This window comes from Choloepus didactylus, chromosome 2, assembly GCF_015220235.1.
Source record: "Choloepus didactylus isolate mChoDid1 chromosome 2, mChoDid1.pri, whole genome shotgun sequence".
Taxonomy (NCBI): Eukaryota; Metazoa; Chordata; class Mammalia; order Pilosa; family Megalonychidae; genus Choloepus; species Choloepus didactylus.
The window spans coordinates 205,201,819-205,225,871 of record NC_051308.1 but is presented as its reverse complement, the minus strand read 5'-3'; the positions used below and the strand labels follow the sequence as shown (position 1 = coordinate 205,225,871).

Below are 24,053 nucleotides of genomic sequence, written 5' to 3'. Positions count from 1 at the left end.
AGTGTCTCACACAACTGTGGGGATGCATGAGACGAAATTCCATAGGGCTGAATGCATGAGTCCAAATTCCATGGGGCAGGATGCATGAGTCCAAATTCCTTAGGGCAGAATGCACAAGTCCAAATTCCGTAGGGCAGAATGCATGAGTATAAATTCCGTAGGGCAGGCAGCAAGCTGGCAACTCTGATGAAGGAGAGGCTGGCTGGCTGAAGAAGAAGTGAAAGTTCTCTCTCTTCTCCCTTAAAAGTCTCCAACTGATTGGATTAAATCCAGCTGATTGAATTCACTCATTGTGGAAGACATGCCCTTCTTTGATGTAATCAGCCACAGATGCAGTCAATTGACTGATGATTTAATAAACCAGCCTTCTAGTTTATTAACCAGTCACAAATGTCCTTGCAGTAACAGTTAGGCCAGTGCTTGCTTGACCAGACACCTGGGCACCATCACCTGGCCAAGCTGACACATGAACCTAACCATCACAGTCCTTTTCACAGGTACTTGAATTAAACCTTTCCTAAGGCCTGTTTTGAACCCCAGCTCATCCTGTGGGAGAGACACAAACCAGGCCCTGGCACAGTGCGGGGCACATAATTTTTTTTTTGCAATAAATGCTAAATAAATGAATAAAATGGAGGAAACAGCTTTAGCAGGTCCTGGTCAGAGGTGTTTACATAGTGATTAAAAGAACAGACTTTGGGGTCAAACAGACCTGAATTCAGATCTCAGACCTGCTCCTTAATAATGACTTTGGACAACTCACCAGGCTTCACTCAGTCTTCTCTTCTATAAAGTGAGGGTAAGGGCAGCTAATAGAGTCATTGTGAAATAAAATGAGGCAATACATTAGCAGAGTGCTGGCAAATAGTAAGTGTTCATTAATAACTGTGCTGTTTTTAGAGTAGGGAATCAGGGAGGAAGAGGCAGGCCTTTTTCTCCATGAGGAGTTAAGACAGTCCTGTGATGGTTTGGAGCTGTATGTTCCCCAGAAAAACATGTTGTGAAACTTAATCCATTCCTGTGGGTGTGAACCCATTGAAAGATCCTACTTTGAACTTTTGATGAGGTTACTTCAATTAAGGTGTAGCCTACCTCAATCAGAAAGGGTCTTAATCCTATTACTGAAGTCCTTCATAAACAGGATGAAATTGAGACCAAAAAAAAAAAAAAAAAAAAAAAAAAGCCACAGAGATTGCAGCCAGAAGCTGAATATCAAGGGAACCTGGAAGAGAAGGGAGGCCAGGAGAGGCCACCATGTGCATTGCAGTGTGACAGAGGAGCCCTGGACCAATGATCACTGGCAGCCAGCCCCAGAAGCCCATCTTTGGGGGAAAAAAAAATCACCTTGATGCTGCCTTGATTTGGACTTCTTCCCATGAGCTAATAAATTCTCATCATTTAAGCTGACCCATTGCATGGTATTTGCTCAAGCAACCAAGGAAACTAAAACAAGTCCCTACAGGGGATAGAGTTCCCATTTTGTCTAGCTAGGGAAGAGGCATAAGATGGTTTTTGCATATAAAAGTATTCCAACAGAGGTACAAAATTCTGTAGAAGGAAGAAAAGATTATGTATATGCAACCCAAATATCCTCAAAGTCTCCAGCTCTTTGGGGCCACCTTTTCCATTTATATCTAAGTAGAATGACTGAGTCCCTATTCCATATCCTCTGGGAAGTCTATGACCTCCTCTGTTTTTACAAGGACTCCCCAAAGGTTTACACCCTCATGATCACCTCTCAACCTGAATCCCTACTGTTGGTAAATTCTTGATCACTGGACTGCACACTTTCTGTGGCTGCCAACCTCTCTACTCCACAGTTGTCCTTGCCTCTTCTCCTTTGCTCCTAAAGCACCACAAATATAAGGTTTTATTGTATCATGCACTTTTACTGAATGTTTGGGGTTTGGGGATGCTATAGCCAGGCTAAGCATTGCACAGAATAAGGAGCAAACTTAAAACTGAGTATTAGGTATCACTGTTCTGAAATTTTCCTTTGTCGCTCTACCTGGAATTTCTCATTGGTTAAGCTTTCTTCTCAGGCTGCTCTCTTTTACTTACTAGTCCTACTCCTCTTTCTCTGGAGTTACCACAATTGACTCCAAATTTCCCATCAATTTCATATTCAGCAAAATTAGCTCTCTGACTCCCACCTATCAAGACTGTTCCCAAAAGCCCTCTTCTTTTTAAAACAAAAAGGCCTATTAATTTGTTTCTGATCACAAAATAGCTATGGACATTCTGAAAGGAATGTAAAATAGCATTTCTTTTTTTTTTTTAAAGTAACTTTTTCCCCCTTATGCATAGTTAAAAGGTATGAAAAGAGCCCAGGAAGTTGTTGACTCAGGGACAAGACTTGAATCACAAAGAAAGTTCCAACAGGCTAAGTTGGGAATGTTTTGTATCTGGGGAAGCAATGAAAACAAGGTCCTATGGCATTAGAAAGAGGACTGAATGTGGTGAAAAGTGAATGGAGCATCGAGTGGGAGAGAATCCAAGAAAGAGAAGATGTAAAGATGGTAAAAAGTCTTGTGTTTCAGCATCAAGAGATGGTCTTGGCCCAGAGGATCATGAGAAGCCATGAAAGCATTCTAAGCAGGGGAACATTCAAAAAAGTATTAAGTAAGGATTTGTCAGACTAGCCAACTTAAAATAACATTGACAAAAGTATGGGGTAATGTATAGTTCTTTAACACACTGTTTAGAGGTATAAATGAAACATTTGTTTTGGAAAGAAGTTTGGCAAAGTTGGGAAAGAAAGAGATGGGGAAATAGAGAATCCTAGTGCCTAGAACTATCCGTTTTGGTCTTTCTGACTGGCTAAATACGGCAGGTATTGGGAAATCTGAAAAGTCAAGGACACAGAGGGCAAGGACATAGGTACTAGCTTGCAAGAGCCAATTCTGCATTCTCTTCCCAACTTGGTGCGCAGTAACATTATGTTGGTAGCTTGAAATTGGGCATGGTGGGAGTATTTAGACCACAGAAAACAGTAAACAGTAAATGCTACAAACAGAGTTTTGTTTTGTTTTTCCAGAGAGCCAGTTTCGTAGCACACTACCATCTGAACCAATTCTTAACCAGCACTTCTTGAGGTCTCTTAAGCATTGGTTGCACGGAGAACAAGCACAGGCTGTTATAAGCCAGGCTTTGGTCTTATATCCCAACAGGATCTAGGACTTTTGAACTAGCTGGACCTTAAGGAACCCAAAGGACTCACAGGTCAAAGTAGGTGGACTTTTTTCAAAATGAATGTTTCATTCATACCTCTAAGCAATGTGTCAGAGAACTATATATTCCCCCACACTTTTGTCAATGTTATTTTAAGTTTGCTAGTCTGATAGTTGACAAATCCTTAAGCTTATCCCAGTTCCTGCTTGGATTTTTCTAAAGAAGTAAAGGACTGGGGAAAGTACCTCTTCCAGCTGGGTGGAAGGAAAGAAGAGTGGGAAATGAACAGGGACAGGTAGCTGGATCTCCTCCCACGCAGCAGCAGAGGGCCCACATCCTAACTATGTGACAGTCAGACAAGCCCCTGTGGGCCCTGCACTCTTAACCACTGTTACGTTGCCTCCTTGTAGAAGCCACAGGACTCAGTAAAGACTTGGATGCAGGAGAAGAGGAAGAATGAAGATTTGAGGAAAACTCAGTTTTCAGACTTAGATGACCAATGGGAGCCTATGGGGAGATACAGAAGTTCAAAAGTGTGGGGGGGAGTTAGTAATAGTTTCTTTCGGACCTGGTGAATTTGAAGTGTCTATGGAATAACACATAGAAATGTCCAGTAAGGAACTGAAGACTTGGAGTTCAAGAGAGTGATCAGGTCTTGGGAGTTACTGGCATACAAGTGGAATTGAAGCCATGAAATCACTCAGGCACTATAAAGGGCTTAACAAGGACACCTGAGGAACAGCAACATCTAGGACAAAGAGGAATCACAGGAGGAAACCAAGAGGGAATGTTATAGGAGGTAGGAGGAAACCAGGAGAATGTGGCATTGTAGAACCCAAGAAAGAACGCTAAACGTTGCAGAAATGTCAGGTATGATGGGGATTGAGATGAGAGACAAAAGACCATTGTGGCTGGTTGAAAGTGAAGAACAAAGTGGTAGGAAATGAGATTCAAGTAGGCAGAAGCCAGATCAAGAAGGACCTTCTGTTCCATTAAAAGGAATTTGGATTTTATTCTACATGCAGTAAGAAACCTTTGGAGGGTTTTGAGTAGGGGACTGAAAACACCTGATTTGCATTAAAAAAAAAAATCACTCTATTGTGTGGAAAATGGACTGAAGTGGGTAAGAGTGGAGGCAAGAACCCAGTTAGGGCTATTGCAGTAACCAGACTTGGGCTAGCAGTGGAGGGGTGGTAAAAGTGTTTAGATTCAGGGTACTTTATGAAAGAGGATCTGACAGGCTTTGCCAATGAATTGAATGTAAATAAAAGAATGAGAGGAATATCAAGGAGTGCTGAGGTTTTTGGTTTGACCAACTGAGTAGATGGTGGTGCCATTTATAGTGATGGGGAAGGTGACAAGGAGGCAATTGGCTATCCAAATCTGAAGACCAGAGAAAGCACGTCTCTTGATGCTAACTTAACCTTGACTGGGGAGGTAGGTCAAAGTCACTATCCCTGGGCAGAGGAAGCTGGTTCTTGTAACCTGAGATCTGGACAGGGCCAAGGGCAAACCTGGCTTAGGGATTACTTGTAACGAAATGGTGCCAGAAAAACTTAGACTTCACAGGAGGGGTGAAACATTTCCAGTCACCCTTCACCTCCTACAATTCTCTCTGCTAGTAAAATTAATTCACAAGGAAGAAGAGAGAAAGATGATATTGAGGACACTTAGTCTGTTTAGCCAGCAATGGAGGCCCCAGCTGAAGCCTTAGGGGTTATGCAGGGGTTAATGTGTCTATATATATCCTCCCCCAAGAGTCAGTGCTCCTGAGAGCTGGCATAGAAAGCCACCCACAGTTACAGGAGAAGGCTGGGTTTCCAAGAAAGTATCATACCCACTATTCTGCTGCTAATGTGAAGAAGATGGGCACAAGCTGGAGATCTGAGACCAACCATCTCTTGATTTTGAGAAAACCAGCAAAGTAATGCAGACCAGTGCTTCTTAAACTTTAATGTGCATTCATATCATCTGGGGATTTTGTTAAAATGCAGATTCTTGATTTAGTAGGTCTGGGGGGCCTAAGACTGCATTTCTAGCAAGCTCTCAGGTCCTGCTGTTCCTACTGGTCTATGGACCACATTTGGAGAAGCAAGGGATTAAAGGCAGCTGTGGAGGCCACTCACAATGGAAGGGGCATGTCTAGTTCCAGGGAGAATGTACTTATTTATTACAAAGTCACAGAACCTACTAAAGTGGAAATGCTCACCATTTTGCCATGGTTGTGAAGCAAACAGTCATTTTGGCAAATTACATCTTCCAGTAGCATAGCATAGATGTTAAGTGCTTGGGTTCTGAAGTTTGACCATCTGAACTTTACCTCTTAGTAGGTATATGACCTTGGGCAAATCTTTAACTTCTCAGCACCTCAGTTCCCTCATCTCTATAATTGGAATAATAAAACTATTGTGAGGATTAGCTGAGTCAGTAAAATGCTTAACACATGGCAGCACAGCGAGCACTTAGTAAATTTTGCTATTCTTGTCGCTATTATACCCTTCTACAATAGTTAATGTAGATACACATAGAGGGTTTTTCTTCTTTTGGTGCCTGGTCAAAAATGTAACCCCCATCTCCCTCCCACCAAAAGGCCCATATTCTCCCTTTCAAATTCCTCCTACCCTCCTGCCCACTCCCCCTCCCCTGGCCCCTAACCCCAGTGTGGTCTGGATGGGCCCCATGGGGGCAGGGACAGGGACAGGACGTGGGGCTGTATCTGACAGGAACCTGCGGGGCTGGCCCGGGAGGGGATTGGGGCCCGGCTTCCTGAAGGGAGGATGGGCTAAGGCAGGCACACAGTGCCGGAGAAGATGCCCCCCTGGGCCCTCTTCATGCTCACCTCTTGCCTCCTCCTGGCCCCCCAAAACCTGGCACAGGTCACCAGCCAAGGTGAGGTGTGTGGAGGGTGGAGATCACCTATGCCCAGAAAGAGGGAGCCCTGGGAGGGGATGAAGAGTAGGAGGGTCCCAATGATCCCCTACTCCTGCCCATAAGCATGCCTGAGAGGACCCAGAGCCCAACTTACCAACTGTTTCCTAGATGCCTCCTTGCTGGCCTTGGACTCAGAGCCTCTGAACTGTTTCTCCCAAACATTTGAGGATCTCACTTGCTACTGGGATGAGGAAGAAGCAGAGGTACTCAATGAGACATACCAGCTACTGTATGCCTACCCAGGGTATGTGCCAGGCAGTGCCCCACTCCCAATATATCTGTCCCTATACTTCCCTCAGCCAAGTCCCACTCCAGTATCTTCCCTCTTTGTGGCCTCTTCAGAGGACTACCCCATCTATATGCCCTAAGTGGTCACTTTATGAACAGATATGCCTTGGGTGGGTGTGGGCCCAGCACAAGCTCCCACGTAACCCTTAATCCCACCTATCCCAGGCACTGAGAAAAAAAATGGCAGTAATGGAAATGGACATTGGGCATGGGCTGGGTCCTCAAGGCTGAACATGGTAGCCGTGTAGGTAGGACCTCTTCTATGCCAACAGGGAGAAGCCCCGTGCCTGCCCCCTGAGTTCCCAGAGTGTGCCCCCTTTTGGAACCCGCTACATATGCCAGTTTCCAGCCCAGGATGAAGTACGCCTCTTCTTTCCGCTGCACCTCTGGGTGAAGAATATGTTCCTGAATGAGACTCTGGCTCAGCGGGTACTCTTTGTGGATAGTGTAGGTAAGGGTAATCCTCCTGTCACTCTGGCCCCTCCATTTGCTGTCCCCAGTCCAGCTCCTAGAATCAGACTGGCCTCTTTGAGAACAGCACAAATTGTATAACCCCCATTACCAGAACTCCTGAGGCACCTCAAGATCCCCTATTATTCTTCCCAGCATTGGCATCCAGAGCTAGGCTTATCCCATAAACATTTGTTACCAGAGACACCCTAGGTCCTCCCATCATTAACATATTCATTCATTCATCAATTCAACAGTTACAGAATTCCTCCTCTGTGCAAGGCACTGTGCTAGGTGATGAGGATACAGAAATGAAAAGAGAGCCCTGCTCTTGAGGAGCACAGACCTTAACAAACCATTATACTACAATGAAGTCACTGCTCTCATGAGGAAAAGGAGAACAGGTTAAGGAGTGTCTCTACACTGTTCTTCTTATGGCCCGTGATGTTTCTGAACCCAAAGTCTGCCCTCAATCAAGCCTCCAGAACCCCTCTTCACAGTCCATTGGTTGAACCATAAACTGTGGCACTCAGAGTCCTGATATGCCCTGTCTTGCCCTCAGGCCTGCCAGCTCCCCCCAGTATCATCAAGGCCAAGGGCGGGGGCCAGCCAGGGGAACTTCAGATCACCTGGGAGGCCCCAGCTCCTGAAATCAATGATTTCCTGAGGCACGAGCTCCGCTATGGCCCCAAGGATCCCAAGAACTCCACTGGTCCCACAGTCATGCAGCTGCTCTCCACAGAAACCTGCTGCCCAGCTCTGCAGAGGCCAAACCCAGCCCCAGCTCTGGACCAGTCTCCATGTGCTTGGCCCAAAATGCCCCAACAGGATGGACCAGAACAGACCTCCACAACTAGAGAAGTATTCTGGCCTTCTTCTGCTCCATCTCCTATCCCTTACCCCAGGAAAGGACAGGCCATACTTTGTGGTTTCCAGACCAGGTTGGCCCTCAGGGAGTTAGTATAGGCCTTGATTAGTCCTCAGGAGCCATTTCTATTTAGGGATCTCCCACATTGGGTCATTCACAGTAAGCAAAACTGCAGGCCTTCAGGCCTCCAAATGCATGGAGATTTCCCCAAAATGCCCTGAATCCAGGGACTCCCCAAACCCACTAACCTAGCCCCCAGTCTGTGTGCATACCTAACCAGTGAGAAGCTGGGCTTTTCTGCACAGGGATGTTGTGGGGTTTCAGATATAAGAGATGGAGGCTGTCTTGGTTGACAGGCAGGCCTAGGTTCTGAGGCTGGAATTCTTCTCCCAAGGCACCATCTCTGACAGTGATGGGTGGAAGCTGCCTCATCTCAGGGCTCCAGCCTGGTAACTCCTACTGGTTCCAGCTGCGCAGTCAGCCTGATGGGGTCTCCCTCCATGGATCCTGGGGATCCTGGTCCCTACCTGTGACTGTAGACCTGCCCAGGGATGCAGGTGAGTCAACAAAGGAATGGGGAGATAGGGAGGAGATACAAAAGATCTCCCGGGAGGCCTGGGCTGGAAACAGAGGCTCTGGGAAACAGATGACCTCAAACATGCCACTGGGCTGGATGAACTATGGTCAGGAAGAGAAGAGAGAATAGAAGTGAATGTTCTAGATTATGTGTGGATAAATTATCTGGATACCCTATAGAGTAGACACACAAGGCATCTGATGGGACTTACTTCTTTGACCTCAGTGGAAATTGGGCTGAGATGTTTCACCTTGGACCTGAAGAATGTTACCTGTCTGTGGCAGCAACAGGACCATGCTAGTTCCCAAGGCTTCTTCTACCACAGCAAGGCACGGTGTTGTCCCAGTGACAGGTAAGAGCTGAGCTGCTGATAGAGCCTGATGTCCTGGAAGAAAGTCACAGTCTTGCAAGAAGAAGGAAGAGACTGTTCTTGGTCTTCTTTACTCCCTTCCTCTGTCCCCAGACCAAACAGCCTCCATGCTCTATCTATCCTCTCATCCTCCAATAAGTGTTTTATCTTCCCAACATTTCCATTCCCAGTGGAATGGTTTAGTTCAGCTTTAATCATCTCACCCAGACCATTGCAACAGGCTACAGTCTCATTCACCTCTAATTTATCTCCTACGTTTTTGACAGAGTAATCACTATTAAATCCAAACTTCACATGATCTTCGTAAAACTAACTTTGCATGGCCTTTTCCTGCATAAATACATACTGCAATTCCCCATTATCTATCAAATCCAATCACAACTTAGCCTGGCTTTCAAGGATTTCCACCAAACACCTCACTGATCCCTCACCCTTCCCATATGCAATCCATAACCAAGTCCTGCTGATTTTTCCTGTCAAATATCTCTACTATCTGTCTACTTCAGTCAATCACTGCCACACTCTAACACAAGCAATCATCATCTCTCACTTGAAGTACTGCAAAAGCCTATTTGGTAGATTGAGTCATTTACCCCAGTTTAAACATGTTCTTGGTCTCGCTCTGCATTCTGGCAGGTGTGTACCCATTTAAATAAGATCCTTTAAGATGTTACTTCAGTTAAAGTGTGACCCAAATGAATCAGGTTGGGCTTTAATCCAGATTACTGGAGTCCTTCAAAAGCAGAGTGAAAGTCAGACAGAGAGAGAAGCCACAGGGAGCAGCCAGAAGCAGGAATCAGTGGAACCCAGAGAGATAGGAGAAGATATCATCATGTGCATTGCCACGTGAAGGAAAAGCCAAGGAATCCCAAAGATTGCTGTAGTGGTTTGGAACTGTATGTACCCCTAGAAAAGCATGTTCTTAAAGTTAATCCATTCCAACAGGTTATGGACCTTTTGTAAGTAGGATCTTGTGATGAGGCCACTTTAGTTAAGGTGTGACCCATGTCAATCGGGGGGGGGGGTCTTAATCCTTTTACTAGAGTCCTTTATAAATGGGATGAATATACAGAGAGAAAGCCACAGAAGCAAGAAGCTGAAATTAAAAAAACCCAGAAGAGAAGGGAGAAACCAGCAGTTGTCACCATGTGCCTTGACATGTGTAGAAGAGCCCAGGATCCCCAGCAGCCAGTCCTTGAGAAGAATGTATCACCTTAATGATGCCTTGATTTGGACATTTTTCTCAGCCTCAAAACTGTAAGCTTGTAAGCTAATAAATTCTTATGGTTAAAACCAACGTATTTTATGGTATCTGCTTTGAGAAGCTAGGAAACTAAAACAATTGTCAGCCAGCCAGAAGATACCAACACCCGAAGGAAGCAAACCTTCTAGCCTGTGAAATCATGACCCAATAAATTTCATTTGTTAAGCCAATCCGTTGTATGGTATTTGTTTTAGAGCTAGGAAACTAAAACACCTAATAACTGATTATCTCTTGGATCATCTAAATCATTCGCCCTGTAGGAACCGGCATGATCTCTTAAAAGGGCAAAAATGAACATAAAGCCCCTACTTTGTGGCAGACTGGGTTATGTGCCTCAGGAAAAAAATATTTCTTAATCTTAATCCATTCCTGTAGATACAAATCCATTGTAAATAGGATCTTTTGAAGATGTTATTTTTATTTAATGGTGGCCAACTGAGTCAGGATGTGTCTTAATCCAGATTACTGGAGTCTCTTATAAGCAGAAATGTTGGGGATTGAATCATGTCACCCACAGTAGGCATGTTCAAGTCCCAACCCCTAGTTCTGTGGGTGTGAACTCATTTATAAATAGGATCTTTGAAGATGTTATTGTTAATATGTGACCAAACTGAAGGAGAGTGGGTATTAATCCAATATGGCTAAAGTCCTTAAAAGCAAAGATATTGGACACAGAGCAAGAAGCCACAGGGACCCACCAGAAGCTGGAATTCAATAGAATCTGGAAGAGAAAGGAAAAGATGCCACCATGTGCACTGCCATATGATGGAAAAGCCAGGGAACCCCCAAGATTGCAGGCATCCAGAAGATACCAACCCCAAGAGGAAGCAAGACTGCTAGCCTCTGAAACTGTGAGCCAGTAAATTCCTGTTGTTAAGCCAACCCATTGTATGGCATTTGTTTTAGCAGCTATGAAACTAAAGCAAGAAGAAATTTAGACATAGAGAAAGCCACAGCAAGGAGCAAGAAGCCTGAAGTCAACAGAACTCAGAAGAGAAAGGAGAAGACATTACCACATGACAGGAAAGTCAAAGAACCCCAAGGATCACCAGCCAGCATTAGAATGCTACTGACCCCAGGAGGAAGTGAGCCTTCTAGCCTCTGAAACCATGAGCCAATAAATTCCTATTATGTGTGCCAACCCTTTTGTGGTGTTTTTCATGGAAAAACTGACAGTTTTGGGTACCAGAAGAGGGGGTGCTGCTATTACAAATACCTAAAAATGTGGAAATGGCTCTGGAATTGGGTAAGAGGTAGAGGCTGGAAGAATTGTGAGGTGCTTGTTAGAAAAAGCCTAGAGTGCTTTGAAGAGACTATTGGTAGAAATATGTATGCTAAAGGTATCTCTGATGAGGCCTTAAATGAATGTGTTGTTGGAACCTGGAAGAAAGGTGATCCATGTTATAAAATAACAGAGAACTTGGCTGAATTATGTTCTAATGTTGAATTGAAAGTGGAACTTGTAAGTGATGATATTTAGATGAGGAGACTTCCAAGTTAAATATGGAAAGTGCTGCCTGGCTTCTCCTTGCAGTATATAGTAAAATGTGAGAGGAAAGGTATAAGCTGAGAACGGAAATCTTAAGCACAAAGGAAGCAGAAATTTATGATTTGGAAAATTCTCAGCCTATGCAGCTAGAGTGCTCTGAGACTAGGGTCAGAAGTGGCTCTATCAGGGACCTTCCTGAGTGTTCAGGAATGGAAGCAGAGGTCAGGACCAAAGAGATCTCCTCGGGCCAAGAGACAGGGATTTCGGCTCAAGCTCAAGCCTTTGTGTAAGGTGAGATTTCTGCCCCAGGGTTTGGAGGGGGCTACCTTCTGCCCTGGTATTGTGCCACTCCAGTAGGCTCAGAGGACAAAGCATTGATTCACAGATGATCTTGATATCCAATGGAGTTTTCCCTGCTGGGTTTCAGACTTGCTTGAGACCTGTGACCCCTGTTTTCCTTCCAATTTCTTTCTTCTAGAATGGTAATGTCTATCCTATGCCTGTCCTGGCTTTGTATTTTGGAAGCAGATAACTTGTTTTCTAAATTTCACAGGTCCACAGACAGGAGGAATTTTGCCGGACCACATGGGGAACCACACCAATAATTGACTTTGATAAGACTTTGGACTTAGGGTTTTTACTGAAATGACTTAAGGCTTTTGGGATATTGGGATGGAGTGAATGTATTTTTCACGTGGAACTTTTGGCCTCCCAGATGGCAGACTGTGGTAGGTTGAATTATATACCCCAATGAAAGACTTGTTCTTAATCTTAATCTGTATTCCTGTTGGTGCTAATGTATTTGGAAACAGTACCTTTTGAAGATATTATTTTTAGTTAAGGTGTGGCCCAAGTGAATGTGGGTAGGTCTTAATCCCCATTACTGGAGGCCTTATAAAGAAAAGTCAGAGACAGCCAGAGGGGAAGAAGCTGGAAGTCAGCAGAAACCAGAAGAGCAGACATAGGAGAGTTTTCCACGTGATGGGAGGCAGAGACGCAAGCCAAGGAACCCCAAGGATTGCAGCAAGCCAGCAATACAACGCTATAGGCTTTGGGGGAAAAGAAAGTCCTGCCAAAACCTTGATTTTGGACTTTTGGCCTTCCAAACTGAGTCAATAAATTCCTCATTAAGCCAACCCATTGTACGGTATTTGTCACGGCAGCTTGGCAATATAAGACAGGCAATTTCATCTAATGGGGCCAAGATAAAGATCAAAGGAAATGGACAGATTTATGTTATATTCTGGGCATTACCAGATCACTATTTTTGGAAGCAAATTCTGATGGCAGTTTGGAGAACAAATTGAAGGGAGTGGCAAAAATGGAGGCATAAATACCAGTTAGAAGGCTGTTGTAATAATTTGTTAGAGAAATAACATATAGTCTGTGAGTAAAAGCGCTACTGTATGAGAACAGATTAAAAATATAAGGAAGGCTCTTTAGTCATTGAAATGACCTGTGAGGTAGGTATTATTAACCTATTTTACAAATAAGGAAACTGGAGCAGGGATCAATTACATAATTTACCCAAAGTTATATCCCAGTAAACCAGTATCTGAACTCTGAAGCCCATGCTATTTTCAGGTATCCTGCTAGCTCTTTCCTCAAGGGGAAGAGGCTGGACACCAAAGCAGACTTAGGAAACAAAACAGCATGGCATGAAGACAGAGGGAAAGTCCTGGAGGCCCATCCAAGTAGGCTGTGGCCCTTGTGGGATGAGTATCCAGATTAGACCCTGGGGCAGGTCTGATTCAATGATTCTATGGGGTTGATTTTTAGGGACCTCAACTGGGAGAAGTGTGAAGAGGAAGAGAAAACAAAGCCAGGATTGCAGCTCCCCCAGTTCTCCAGATGCCACTTCAGGTCACAAAATGACAGTGTTATTCACACCCTTGTGGAGGTGACCACAGCCCAGGGTGTGGTTTCCAGCTATCTGGGCTCCCCTTTCTGGATCCACCATGCTGGTAAGAACTTTCTGCCCCACTCTTCCCAAGTTGTCCCAACCCCCACCAAATCTGACCCCATGCCCAGGATCCCCAACCTCTGACCCATGGCCCTGGTGACATGATGCCTCATGCACAGAAGGGCTTAAGCCAGTCCCTGCTAATGTCCCTTTAGTGCTCATCCCCACCCCAAAGTTGCACTGGAGGGAGGTCTCCAGCGGACAGTTGGAATTGGAGTGGCAGCACCCATCATCCTGGGCAGCCCAAGAGACCAGCTATCAGCTTCGATACACAGGAGATGGTCATCAGGACTGGAAGGTACAATCAAGGGACAAATGTCCACAAGCCTTACTAAACATGGTATTGCTGAGTTTCACATGTCTGTTATCAGGGTGAAAATGTCCACGTATCCGTGTCTGGGCTTGTATAGCTATGCTTATTTGATTCAACTGATACCAGCTTCTGACACTGTTGGCTACTCCCACTTAAAATGTTCTCTTCCCTTTGCCCTTGATCTCCTGATTTTCTTTCTACCTCTCAAAATGAATCTTCCCATTCTCCTTCCCTGGCTCCTCCTTTTCTACCTTTCTTTAATACATTGTGCTTCCCATAGTCCCATCCCAGGCTCTCTTCTCCTCTAGACAAATGTAAATGCTCTCCCTAGGTGAATGCTACAACTCCCATGGTTTTACATTAATAATCCCAAATTTACCATTTCAACCCCCATATGGAAAGGAATTTATAGACTTTAGGCAAATTACCTAACCTTTTGAAGTCTCAGACTCCTCATTGGTGAAATGGAAATAAAGCCATTAGCCTTTCAGAGTTATAATAAAAATTAAACATATAAATACCCACCACACTGCTTGGTGTATAGAAGGTGCTCAATAAACATTAGTTAAATATTAGTTTCCTTCTCTACTTGATTCTCATTTACCACATGTATATCCTACTTCTACCAGACAGCTCTACCTAAAAGTTCCCTGGGCATTTCAGATTCGATGCATAAAAACTGAACTCATCTTCCTCCCCAAACTTATTTTACTTTTTAAAATTGAGATATAACTTACATACAATAAAGTGTACAAATCTTAAATGTACAGATGCTTAATTTGTACCTGTGTATATACACATGTGACCACTACTCAGTCAAGACATAGATTATTTTCAGCACTCCAGAAGTATTCCCCTGCTTCTCAAATAACCACTATTCTGTTATCTATTACCACTGATTAGTTTTGACTGTTGTTGAAACTTTATATAAATGGAACCCTACAGTATTTTTCCCCAAACTTACTTCTCCTCTGTTCCTTGTCTCTGACAGTGGAATGGCACCATCTCTTATCCCATTACCCAATCCTGGACTTATCAATGACTTTTCTTCCCTTTTCTTTCTCTCTTCCTCCTACTTATCAGCAAATAAATTGAGTTTATTGTACCAACAGTCCTCAGATCCCTATCACCATTGCCTTAGCCTCATCTTTTACCATTCAGCCTGCCCATCCATGCTCTTAGCACACTGTACCTACCAACCAAGCTCCTCAGGCAGTATTGAATGCTTCCTTATTTGTGTTCTCACAGTGCCTTGCCAGTAACATTATTATTATAGCACTAATTCATTGTTGTAATATTTACTTGATTGCACAGCTCCCTCATTAGACACACAAAAGACCACATTGTATTACAGTGTTTCCTACTGCCTAGTCCAATGCCTGGCATATCATAAGCAGTTCATAAATGTTTGATAAATGATTAAATTAATAGTCTCCCTGTTGGTACACACGATGCTTGTTCCCTCTCCTTGGTATTTGTCTTCATACCCCCAGCACCTAGCACAACTTCTGTATCCTCAGCCTCTTTATTTGTGGCTTAGTCTATGTGGCTCTGACTGTGTCTCAGTGTTTCCATGGCCTGACCAGGAATTCTGGGTGAGAGTATCTCTGTCAGGATCTCAGTGTCACTCGATCGGAGGGTATCTGGACCACGATCTCTGTAGGGAGTGTATTACATATATTTGTGTCAAGATGAGTAGCTCCCCGTGAAGATGAGGTGTGTCCTGGGTGTTTCTGTCAGGCTAAGCATGTTTCTCCCAGGTGGGCGTGTCTGCGGTAAGACCCCCGTCAAGGAGTTCTCTGTCTGGGTATTCTATCTTGCATATTTCAGCAGGGATGCGTGTTTTCTGTCATTGAGGCTCTTTGTAGGGATCCCCAATCGCCCGGGGATTCAAAGCAGTGGGGTTTTGGACAAATAGATGCAAGGCTCTCGAGGCCTCGCCGCTGGCCGACCCGCAGGCCCCCCGGCATCCAGAGCCTGCCCACCTGCATGCTTCTCCTCTGGGCAGGTGCTGAAGCCGCCTCTCGGGGCCCAGGGAGAAACCTTGGAGCTGCGCCCTCGGTCTCGCTACCGTTTACAGCTGCGCGCCAGGCTTAACGGCCCCAGCTATCAAGGTCCCTGGAGCGCCTGGTCCGACCCTGTAAGGGTGGAGACTGCCTCCGAGACCGGTAAGGGACAGACCCTGGCAAATTCTGCCTGCGGCTGAGCGCTTAAAGCTGCGCCCCAGCTCGGCGAGGAGCCGGGCTCTAACCGAGCCCGTCTGCGACTGCGCAGATGCACACGCAGGGCCAGGGAGGGGGATGAGGGGTGGGGCCAGGGCAGGGCCTGGCGAGCCTGGGGGCGGGGCTCCGAACAGGGTCGGCCAAGGTTTGTCCGCTTTTGTCCCACAGCCTGGATCTCCTTGGTGACCGCTCTACTCTTGGTGCTGGGCCTCAGCGCCCTCCTGGGCCTGCTGCTGCTGAGGTGGCAGTTTCCTGAGCACTACAGGTACTGCCTCAGCCTGGCGGAAACCCGGGTCTCGGTACCGACGGGGCTGGAGGTCTCTAAACCAGCATCCCAGGATCACTCTGTGACACCCTCTCCCTGGGAAATCGCACGTCCACAACTATGACTTCTGCCGCTTCCTGCACATCTCTCCTGGGAGGCACACCGGCTCCTTCCACTCTAACAGGCTCACTCTACTGGACACCTCAAACAGCCTCTACTCCAGGCTCCTCACCTCAGTAAAAGGGTTATTGTCCACCCCTCACCCAGGCCAGAACACTTAGGTGCCTCCTTCCCCCTCATCCAATCAACTCTCAGGTTTGGTCATTCCACTCCCTAAACCTTGTTCAAACAATGGCCCCGTCTCTAGCCCTACAGACATTCTCTTTGCTCAGGTCCTCCTCATTTCTTACCTGACTCATTGAAGCAGCAGCCTTCCAGTTTAGCATAGTGCCTTGAGCCTTGTTCTAGGTTGCTAATGCTGCGGAATGCAAAACACCAGAGATGGATTGGCTTTTATAAAAAGGGGGTTTATTTGGCTATACAGTTACAGTCTTAAGGCCATAAAGCATCCAAGGTAACACATCAGTAATCGGGTACCTTCACTGGAGGATGGCCAATGGCGTCCGGAAAATCTCTGTTAGCTGGGAAGGCACGTGGCTGGCGTCTGCTCCAAAGTTCTGCTTTCAAAATGGCTTTCTCCCGGGACGTTCCTCTCTAGCAAGCTTGCTCCTCTTCAAAATGTCACTCACAGCCGCACTCAGTTCTTTCTCTTTGAGTCAGCTCATTTATATGGCTCCACTGATCAAGGCCCACCCTGAATGGGTGGGGCCACGCCTCCATGGAAATATCCCATCAGTTATCATCTACAGTTGGGTGGGGCGCATCTCCATGCAAACAACCTAATCCAAATGTTCCAACTTAATCCCCACTATTATGTCTGCCCCACAAGATTGCATCAAAGAATATGGCTTTTTCTGGGGGACATAATACATTCAAACCAGCACAAGCCTCTTCTCCCTCCAGTCTAACCTCCTACAGCCACCAGATAAATCTTTCTGAAATACACACATGAACCTATCACTACCGTGTTTAAATCCCTTTGACAGCTCCCCAGGATAGAGTCCAAATTCTGTAGAATGACAAGCAAGGGTCTGCAAAGTCTGGCATCTGCCAGCATTTCCAGCCCCTCTCATCTTGGGCACCAACCTTGCCAAGTCATTGGCAATTTCCTCCACAAACCAGGCGGTTTTACTTTTCAGTGCCTTTGCACATAATGTCTCCTCTGCCTGGAATACCCTCCTTGGTTGACAAATACCCATACATCTTTAAATAACTCTTCACCAACTCAAGAAACTTTCCTGACCTTCCCCCATTGACTGCTCTCTTTTTGACTGAAGCTCCTCTCTCAGTTCCAGTGCATTCTTCAAAGTGTCTCTCTTGGCTGTAGCTCCTCTTCAAAATGTCACTCTCAGCTGCACTGAGTTCCTTCTGTTTGTCAGCTCATTTATATGGCTCCAGTGATCTAATTTAGACCCACCCTGAATGGGTGGGCTAAGACCTCCATGGAAATTATCCAATCAGAGTCATCCTCCACAGTTGGGTGGGGTGCATCTCCAGGAACACTCAAAGAATTACAATCTAATCAACTCTGATAAGCCTGCCCACACAAGATTACATCAAAGATAATGGCATTTTGGAGGACATAATTCATTCAAACCGGCACACCTGGCTTTTGTGGAACTTACATTCTAGTGGGAAATATGTATATGTACATATGTGTATGTATGTGTGTGTGTAAATATACAATAAGTCAAGTGCTATAAAGAAAAACAAAGCAGGACAAGGAGATAGTGATGGGGAAGGGAAGTGGTACGCTTTTAGACAGTGTAATCAGGGAAGGCGTCTGTCTCAGGATGACATCTGAGCCAGAAACTTAAATGGAATGAGGAAACCAATCGAGTGATCCACACAGAGGAAACAGAGTGTAAAGGCTCTAAAATAAAAATGTTTGAGGAAACTGCACCACCTTTTTTGATCCTCCTCACCAATGACTACCCTCTGTGACCTGAGGCTTTCTTTTCACCTAGTGCTCCTCTACCTTACTTTATTACCTTGACTATGCTCTTACCTCTCGCAGCCTTACCCCCCAACTCATTGCCTCCCCTACTGCCCCACCTTAGTGCCCTCCTCAGCCCTCCCTACTCACTCCTATGACTAAGTCTCCTTCTCTCTTCCTTCTCCCCAAGGAGCCTGAGGCATGCCTTATGGCCCTCACTTCCAGACCTGCACCGGGTCCTAGGCGAGTACCTTAGGGAGACTGCAGTCCTGAGTCCGGTGAGTGCACCCCACCCCCCCACCATCAACCCTGCCTAGTGCTGGGATCTTTGCCCCCACAATACAACTTTTCCAAGGTCCGTGCCCACCAACATACCATCCCAGGTCCTACCCCCAGCCAAACCCTCTTTCCTACACAATCCAGCCCCTCCTCCCACAGGACCCACTCTAATTCAGACTCCCTTTTTCCCATCTCTCCCAGCCCAAGGCCGCAGTCTTAGATGCCTATGAGGACGTGGAACCCAGCCTCCTTGAAATTCTACCTAACTCCTCAGAGAGGACTTCCTTGCCCCTATGTTCCTCCCAGGCCCAGATGGACTACAGAGGACTTCAGCCTTCTTACCTGGGGACCATACCCTTGTCTGTGTCCCCATCCATGGCAGAGTCGGGTTCCTGCTGCACCACTCACATTGCCAACCATTCCTACCTACCACTAAGCTGTTGGCAGCAGCCCTGACAGTATTCCTCACTCCTAGCACCCCTGACAGATCTACACCCTTTAGACCGCTCAGCAGATCTTCCTACCCTCCACCCTCTGTCCACCCTCATAGTTGGGCTTACACAACACTGATTTTACTGTATGGCTGCCAACACAAATCCAGGACCTTCTCTCCACGGGTTAGGCTAATTTGGCTAAACTCCTCTAACCTTGACCTTTCTCACCCCTCTTTAATGCCAAGCTCTTAGAAAGGAAGTCTCCAATTCCCTACCTCCCATTTACTCTTCAGAACTCTTCAGTTAATTCCCCTACCACCAGTTTGCTATTGAAATTGCTTATGCAAATTTCACCTCAAACCTTCAATTACAAGAATGATAGGTTCTTATTAATCCTCAATTTATTTAATCTCTCTGTGGCATTTGTCATGGTTTTTACTACACATTTCTCCTTTGAATTCTCTCCTACCTTGGCTTTCTTAACATCACCAACTCTCCTAGCCTCGTCTTGCCTCTCTGAGTGTACCATGGTTAAGAGGATAAGCTCGGAAGTCATATCTGGGCTCATTTCCTATATTTCTCAACTGCTGTTTGATCTTGGGCAAATAATGTCTTTAAGCCTTAGTTTTCTCATCTAAAAAATGGGGATAATAACTGTACCCCAATAGAGTTGTGAAGTGGATTAAATGAGATAATCTAAATAAAGCATTTAACACACTGCTTAGGACACAGTAAGTGCATAATATAGCTGAACTACTATTGTAACTGTTCCTTCCTAATTTCTCATCCTGACATCTCTTCCCATTCTTTAATTATTGCAGTCCATCAAGATTCCATTCTTAATAGCTTCTAATCCCATCTATTCCCATGGCCCTTACTATATGTTTACCATCCCAAGGTTCTTATCTCCAGCGCAGACTTCACTACAGCACCTATGATGCTTTATGCAAGTAATTTTTTACAGCTCTCTCCCACTACAAGATTGTAAACTCCTGGAGGTCAAGGGCCATAATTTCTTTGTCTTCCTGTACCCAGGAAGGGTCCTAGAGTAATTCCCCCTAGGTCCTAGAGTACTGCTTGGTGCATGGCAATAAGCCTTCAATAAATGTTTTCCAAATGAATGAAGTCTTTCTGGACAAGGCCATCTTCATCCCATGTCAACCTCCCTCATCCTCTAAGCCATTCATATGCATCAGTAAATGTGATTAAGCCATTCTGGTTATAGATTCCTTTACCCCATATACCCCATTCAAATTCTTAATCAAATATCAAATGGTCTTTTTTGCTGACTCCAGTCATACCCACTATATCAGTCAGGATCTTGGCAGAAATAGATGGCACACTCAAACTGGGTGACTTGAGAGTTTAATGAAGGGCATATTTACAAAGATAAGGGCAAGATTTAGGAGACCCATCAGGAAATAGTGCAGCATCCAGGATTAACAACAGCAGAGAACTGGTTCCACTCATGGGTATGAAGGGGTAAGGAGAGGAAGTGTTCCAGAATCTGGAAAGAGTAGCTATAAGAAAGGGCTGCCTGGCAAGAACTGTAGCCTTAGAGGGATGGAGCCAACCCATGGCCTTAGAGAGATGGAGGGAGGAAGGGAGGGAGCCACAGGAATAAATAGTTCAAACTCACTGCCCTCCTGGAACCCAAACAGAAGCTAAGAGCCCAAGGGAATCCACTGAGGCAGGCCATGTAGGTCAGTCTTGCAGGGCACAGGGCAGGGTAGAGAAGGATGGAGAATGGGTCTGGAGGGTACAAATGGATGACATTTACTATAACCACTTTCCATAATTCCTCTCCCAAACATGTCCATGGTTCTGACTGTACTCCTAGGGACTCAAGACTAGTATTAAGACCCAAACAATTGCACTTCTTTTTCATCTTTACACCCTCTCACACATCAGGTCCTGATCACTTTTTCCTACTAATTCCATCTCCATCTCCCCTAAACTATTTACTACAGCCTTCTAATATCTTTGCCTCCGGTCTCTCTACTTAAGACCTATGTGTGGTACCCCCAGATTGGTCTTCCTATTTGTGCTGGTTTGGATATATTATGTCCCCTAGAAAAAGCCATATTCTTTAATGCAATCTTGTGGGGGCAGATTGATTAATCTTTCTGATTAGGGTGTGACCTTGATTGTTTCCATGGAGATGTGACTCAATCAACTGTGGGCAAAATGTTTGATTAAATTATTTCCATGGAGATATGGACCCCACCTATTCAGGATGGATCTTGGTTTAATCACTGGAGTGCTATAAAAGAGCTCACAAACAGAAGGAGCTCAGAGCAGCTGTGAGAGACATTTTGGAGATGGCTGTTAAAAGCAGACTTTTGCTAACACTTTGGAGATGCTAGCCCAGAATTTACTCTGGAGAAGATAAGAGAGGACAAAACGCCTCAAGAGCAACATTTTTTTTTCTGTTAGATCTTTTTAACATATATATATTAAATATATATATTTTATTGAGATATATTCACACACCACACAATCATCCACAATGCACAATCAATTGTCCATGGCACCACCACACAGCCATGCACTCATCACCGCAATCAACCTCTGAACACCTTCCCCACACCAAAAAGAACAAAAGCAAGAATAAAAAATAGAAGTAAAAAAGAACACCCAAATTATTCCATCCCCCCATCCCACCCTAGTCTTCACTTAGTTTCTGTCCCCATTTCCAAGAGCAACATTTTGAAGAACTCACAGGAGCTGAGAGTGGAGCTGGAACACAACCCAGGATCAGCACACGCCAGCCACATGCTAACACAGGTTTTCTGGATGCCACTGGTCTTCCTTTGGGGAAGGTATACTCTTGTTGATGCCTTAGTTTAGACACTTAGAACTGTAAATTTATAAGCCAGAACACTATTCATTTCACCTTGCTCACTCCCTACCTCTAAATCTTCAGAACCTGATCTCTTGTTCCTCTACTATTTCCCTACACTAGATTCAAATCCTTAAGGCAAGAGTTTCCTCCATTTTACCAGCTGCCCAGCATCTAATTATCCATCTCTAAAGCCTTGTTCTCTAGCCTAAAAAGAAGTGACCTTTCTTTACTAGACTGGAAATGTTCCAGACAATTTCTATCCTAGTCCCTAGTACCTTGTTCTATCAACTGGTCCTCGCTTGGCCTCTTTCATCTCCTCTGGCTCTTTTGTCTTTTCCTTCAAACATATGTGAACCTCTTGATGCTGGTGTCCTTCAATCCCATGTGCTGCCCCTTTCTCACTTCCAAATAGCTCACACACTTGTGTGCTTGCTGCCTCCACATTCTCTCCACACGACTCCTTCTGCGACTCTTCCCAAATGAAATCCAAGCACCCCCTCTCTCCTGATCCTGCTTTTTCCAAGGCCACAACAATTTGCTTCCCAATGGCCAAATATGACCTTTTCTGTCACCATTCTACTTGAACACTTAGCATCATATTAGAATTTCTCCATCTCAAGGTCAGTATAATCCCTATTGGCATTTTTCATTGTCTTTATATTTAGAATGTACACATTCCCTGAGGTTGTGGCCTTACTTACCCTTATTCTTTTTCTCTAGTTACCCTTAGTCCAGAACTTGCAAATGGCTGGCCATGTCCAGCCCTCAGATATGTTTTGCTTGGCCAATCCCTATACAGAAAGCTTCACTGGCTCCACAGTGCCCAGCAAAGGAAGTCCAAACTCTTTAGCTGAACCTTTAATGTTCTGACCCACCTGACTCTAGACTACGTTTTCTGTTTTCTGGGGTTCAGGGACTCTCCACCCTCAACTCCAGAACATCCAACTTCTTGCAGTAGAGGATATGAATGCTTCAAAGTCATGCAATAAAAATTTAAATTTGGGCTAAGAGCCCCAGCTTTTTCTCTCTCATCATCAGGGCTGATCTCAAGCTAATGACTGAAAACCAAAATTTTCCAGCCTCTTTCTGGGACAATATAGCACATTGGTTAGGAGTGCATGGGTTACTCAGTTTGAATCCTAGTTCCTCTACATTTTATTATTAGCATGTCTTTGGGCAAGTTTCTTATCCTTGTTCTGACTCAGTTTCTTTTTCTGTAAAATGCCTTATGGCATTAAGGATTAAACTCAGTGTACATAAACTGTTTTAACACATTTCTTAGCAGATGGTTAATAAATGGTCCCCATTATTATTTTTATTATTGCTACCTCACCTTTGTATACTCACACACTTCTTTCAAGTTATTATTAGAGCACTGGACTGAATGGGAGTCAGATCTGGATTCCCCAACTTCTTTGTATGACCTCGGGCAGATCTCTTCCCCAGGCCTCGGTTTCTTCATCTGTAAAATGTGTTCATGTTGTCAGGACAGGGAGTGTGCATCTACGACCAAATTAGATTTAATGGGTCTCTAAAATTCCTGACACCTCTAAAGCCCTATGGGCTAAACCACAGTATCTCTCGCAGAACAGTCCAATTTTATTTAGCAGCTTCCCTCTTTCTGTCCTTTTCCCTGTTTATGAAAACAAAAACAACCACAAAAATAAAACAAGCAAACAAAACCAGGCTACGTCCTTCTAAGGATAGTTCCTAGGAGAAGCCAAGGAAACAGCGGCCCCAAGTTCACTAGGTCCGGCCTTCTGCCGATTCGGAAAACTTCCGGTTCGCGGCGGCCAGAGATAACGCTTCTCAACTCCTTCCCCTCGCCCCACCCTTGCCCGCCTGCCAGATCCTCTTCCCATTCTCTGAATGGCTGAAGTGCTTTAGATGGCTTCAGTTCTGCACTTATGTACCATAAACGCGATCCACATGCAGGTTTTAAATGTGAGCTTCCTCAGGCTCCGAGCCCGAGCCCGACACTCATTTCGCGTCGGGTGAGGGGAAACCAAGGAACGAATGAAACAGTCTCGGGAATGCAAACGCAGCGCAGGCCCCGCCCCCAAAGCGCCCCGCCCTACCCTCTTTCAGGCAGCAATTCTCTGGGAAGTTTAAAAAAAAAAAAGATAAAGGGCGGTTTTTAAACCTCGCGTCTCCCTCACTCCCTTCAAGTCACGCTCCACGGCTGAACTCTCGTGAGAGCGCTGACCTGTCCTGGAAGGCCCGCCCCTTATGCTGTCGAGACCAATGGGCGATGGCGACAGTTGCGAC

General features: G+C 45.2%; 1 protein-coding gene and 1 long non-coding RNA gene across 5 annotated transcripts; one reads left to right on the top strand and one right to left on the bottom strand.

Moving 5' to 3' along the window:
- Window positions 1–367: 367 nt before the first annotated feature.
- On the bottom strand, window positions 368–23,960 carry LOC119527447. 2 transcript variants are annotated; one of them, XR_005215400.1, is made up of 7 exons: window positions 23,864–23,960; window positions 23,119–23,288; window positions 16,582–16,649; window positions 8,497–8,670; window positions 6,197–6,283; window positions 5,381–5,554; window positions 368–546 (listed from the first exon to the last, which is right to left on the bottom strand). It is a non-coding gene; the product is annotated as an uncharacterized LOC119527447 (long non-coding RNA). The 2 variants fall into 2 exon arrangements; XR_005215399.1 differs by lacking the exons at window positions 368–546; window positions 5,381–5,554 and having other exon boundaries at window positions 5,915–6,283.
- Window positions 5,927–20,311, top strand: MPL (MPL proto-oncogene, thrombopoietin receptor). 3 transcript variants are annotated; one of them, XM_037827489.1, is made up of 12 exons: window positions 5,927–6,060; window positions 6,211–6,305; window positions 6,663–6,841; window positions 7,403–7,701; window positions 8,103–8,265; window positions 8,511–8,637; window positions 13,188–13,372; window positions 13,527–13,669; window positions 15,693–15,852; window positions 16,075–16,171; window positions 18,418–18,505; window positions 18,708–20,311. In XM_037827489.1, the coding sequence occupies exons 2-12, from the start codon at window positions 6,289–6,291 to the stop codon at window positions 18,960–18,962; spliced, it is 1,713 nt and encodes a 570-aa protein (XP_037683417.1). In that variant the 5' UTR covers window positions 5,927–6,060; window positions 6,211–6,288; the 3' UTR covers window positions 18,963–20,311. The 3 variants fall into 3 exon arrangements, with proteins under 3 accessions (XP_037683417.1, XP_037683416.1, XP_037683418.1); XM_037827488.1 differs by having other exon boundaries at window positions 6,211–6,346; XM_037827490.1 differs by lacking the exon at window positions 5,927–6,060 and having other exon boundaries at window positions 6,226–6,305; window positions 6,740–6,841.
- Window positions 23,961–24,053: the final 93 nt, after the last annotated feature.

Excerpts from the sequence above, each read along its gene's own strand:
- MPL (XM_037827488.1), top strand. The coding sequence starts at position 5,982 with ATGCCCCCCTGGGCCCTCTTCATGCTCACCTCTTGCCTCCTCCTGGCC. Across the intron at positions 8,266-8,510 it reads AGACCTGCCCAGGGATGCAG|TGGAAATTGGGCTGAGATGT; the intron begins GTGAGTCAACAA and ends CTTTGACCTCAG. Across the intron at positions 13,670-15,692 it reads ATGGTCATCAGGACTGGAAG|GTGCTGAAGCCGCCTCTCGG; the intron begins GTACAATCAAGG and ends TCCTCTGGGCAG.